At 48.7% G+C, this 2,500-nt stretch overlaps 1 protein-coding gene across 1 annotated transcript in view; it reads right to left on the bottom strand.

Annotated features, from left to right (window-relative positions):
- LOC119580003 overlaps positions 1-2,500 on the bottom strand; it is a 16,712-nt gene that overhangs the window by 8,255 nt on the left and 5,957 nt on the right. Inside the window, exons 4-6 of the mRNA XM_037927848.1 lie at positions 1,507-2,500; positions 1,144-1,298; positions 1-64 (exon numbers count right to left, since the gene is read on the bottom strand). The exon at positions 1-64 is cut by the window's left edge and continues 40 nt beyond it; the exon at positions 1,507-2,500 is cut by the window's right edge and continues 148 nt beyond it. Coding sequence (XP_037783776.1) covers positions 1-64; positions 1,144-1,298; positions 1,507-2,500 — 1,213 coding nt within the window. The remainder of the gene's footprint in view (positions 65-1,143; positions 1,299-1,506) is intronic.

The following is a 2,500-nucleotide window of genomic DNA, read 5'->3' as shown; positions in this document are numbered from 1 at the left end:
TGGAACGTCTCACTGTATTTCCTTCTCACTGTCAACGGGTTTTCCCATCCTGAATACACTTCAACTGCAAAAAAGATAGATTAATGCATAATAAATAGATAGATAGATAAATGTATGAAATATTGATTTGTAAATTGATAGATAGATAGATAGATAGACAGATAAGTGTATGAGAGATTGACTAGTAAATTGATAGATAAACAGATAGGTGTATGAAAGATGGTGTATGGATGATGGATCAATAAATTAATAGATAGATAGATAGATAGATGAATGAATGGGTGACTGAACTAATAAGCAAATTAATAAGTCAGTAATTAAATGTTTGAATATGTGGATAATTAAATAAATGCATAAACTAACAAATACATAAAAAGTTGGTAAAATTGCAAGGAAATTAGAATAAAGAAGACGAAAGTGAAGAAGACAGAGACGAAGAAGAAGAAGAAGAAGAAGAAGAAGAAGAAGAAGAAGAAGAAGAAGAAGAAGTAGAGTAGAAGTAGAAGAAGTAGAAGAAGAAGAAGAAGAAGAGAAGAAGAAGAAGAAGAAGAAGAGAAGATGATGATGATGATAATGATGAAGAAAAAGGAGAAGAAGAAGAAGAAGAGGAAGACGAAGAAGAATGAATTCGCACATGAAACACGCCATTCGTCTGCAGTTGAAGAAAAAAATATATATAACGTAGAAAAAAAAACTTACTTGTAACAAAGTTTCTAAGTTCGTCGTACCAAAGAGAGGGACCAATGAAGAAAATATGTAGTTAAAAAATTAATGAAAAGAACAAAAGGAGAGAAAACAGTAATCATACACACACACACACACACACACACACACACACACACACACACATATACACATATCGGACACACGCACATACTGTATGTTTATCGGTCCAAATTCTGTTGCTAAGAAAGAAAATATTCTCTTAATAGATTCCTAAACCCACGAACTTCTTCGTAATAATAAAACAAACATCTATGTATTTCTGTAAACTTCCTCTTCGTATTTTTCTCCCCTCCCTCCCTTCATCTTTAACCACGCCCCTCTAGCCACGCCCCTGAAGCTCCTGGGATCGACTGTTACTCCCTTTGCATGGCTTACTCGCTCCCCTCTGCACATTTCCCCTCATGACACCTCACCTACCTTCTTGGGGTCGCGTGTCCCCGCCCATGGTCGGCTCCCCTGACATGAGCACCATCATGGTAGCTTCCTCGTCTGCGTGGGTGATGTGGTTGCCTCGGGTGTTAGTGAAGTCTACCGTCGGCACCCACAGTTCCCTCATGGTATTGTGTGGTACCCTGGTGTGGAGAGAGAGAGGGATGTTTGTATTGGTTAAGCAAGCAGTACTTTTATGTGTGTTATTTGTTTGTTTTCTCATAATTTCCTCTTTGTCGAGATCCATAATCGCATGGTTATCTTGATGATTAAACTATCGGTCCCTGGCCACGCCCTTCGAGCAATCAATGCAGCCAAAGTAGTGGCTAGAAAGCGCAGCGCTCTGGCCACCTGTTGAGGGTGTAATCCTTGTTCAGGTTGAGGTAGTTGACCCGCCCTTCGCGCCACGTCAGACTCAGGTTGTAATTGATGTGGATCATCATGGTACTGGTCCTGACGTCGGCGCTTTCGAGCACCATGCGGACGCCGACGGGGAGCGGCGCCGAGGCAGCGGAGGCGACGTCGCTCGGCGGAAGGTCCGGCCGGTACACGGGAGGGAACTGCACGAGCTCGCAACCGCTCTCGTCGCTCTTGTCCCTGCAGTCGAACTTGAGGTCGCAGCGCTGGTACAGGGGGATGCACGTCGCGTCGTCGCACGAAAAGCTGCCCGCCCCACAAGGGGTCAGCAGAAGCGTGTGCTCCACGGGCGGCTTCCTTCCGCAGACGGAGCGCTGCAGGGCCCAGCTGCGTCGTCCCATCGGGAAGCCGGATTCGCTTTCGGAGAGGACGGCCACGACCTCGTTCCTCTGGCGGTCCCACCAGACCCAGCGGCCGTCCGTGTCGTTCCTCGTGATCATGTAGTTAGAGTAGCCGCGGAAGTGGAACTCCCCCGAGGCCTTCTGGCGGGCGACGAAGTGGATGTTCCTCGCGTGCTCCTCGCACGCACCCAGGAGCGTCCACACGATCCCCTCCGGCACGTCGCACACCGTGCACAGCTTCTGGGAACACGCGACGTCGGTCAGGCCGGCCGAGGACCCATCGAGAAGAATCGCGGCGCAGTTCTGCAGGAAGTCCCCGTCGGGTGCCCCGGGTCGCCACGAGACCTGCGCAGGAAGGCCGTCCTTGTGGTACGTCCATTCCCCTTCCTTGGCGATGTCCGTGACCCCCGTCCAAAGCCTCGAACAGGTCTCGTTGTCAGCAAAGCCAGAGATGAGTCGTCTGAGGCCGTCCACTTCCGAACTCCGAGGCGTCGTCACCGAGCCTCCCAAACCCTCGCACACTTGAAAGGCTGCCTTGGAGGAGACGGGCGGGAAGAAGAACTGCTTCGTGTCTTTCTTGTCGCTGC

Source organism: Penaeus monodon, chromosome 13 (assembly GCF_015228065.2).
Source record: "Penaeus monodon isolate SGIC_2016 chromosome 13, NSTDA_Pmon_1, whole genome shotgun sequence".
Lineage (NCBI taxonomy): Eukaryota > Metazoa > Arthropoda > Malacostraca > Decapoda > Penaeidae > Penaeus > Penaeus monodon.
Note: the sequence above shows the minus strand (reverse complement) of the source record. Positions and strands in the feature narration are given on the sequence as shown.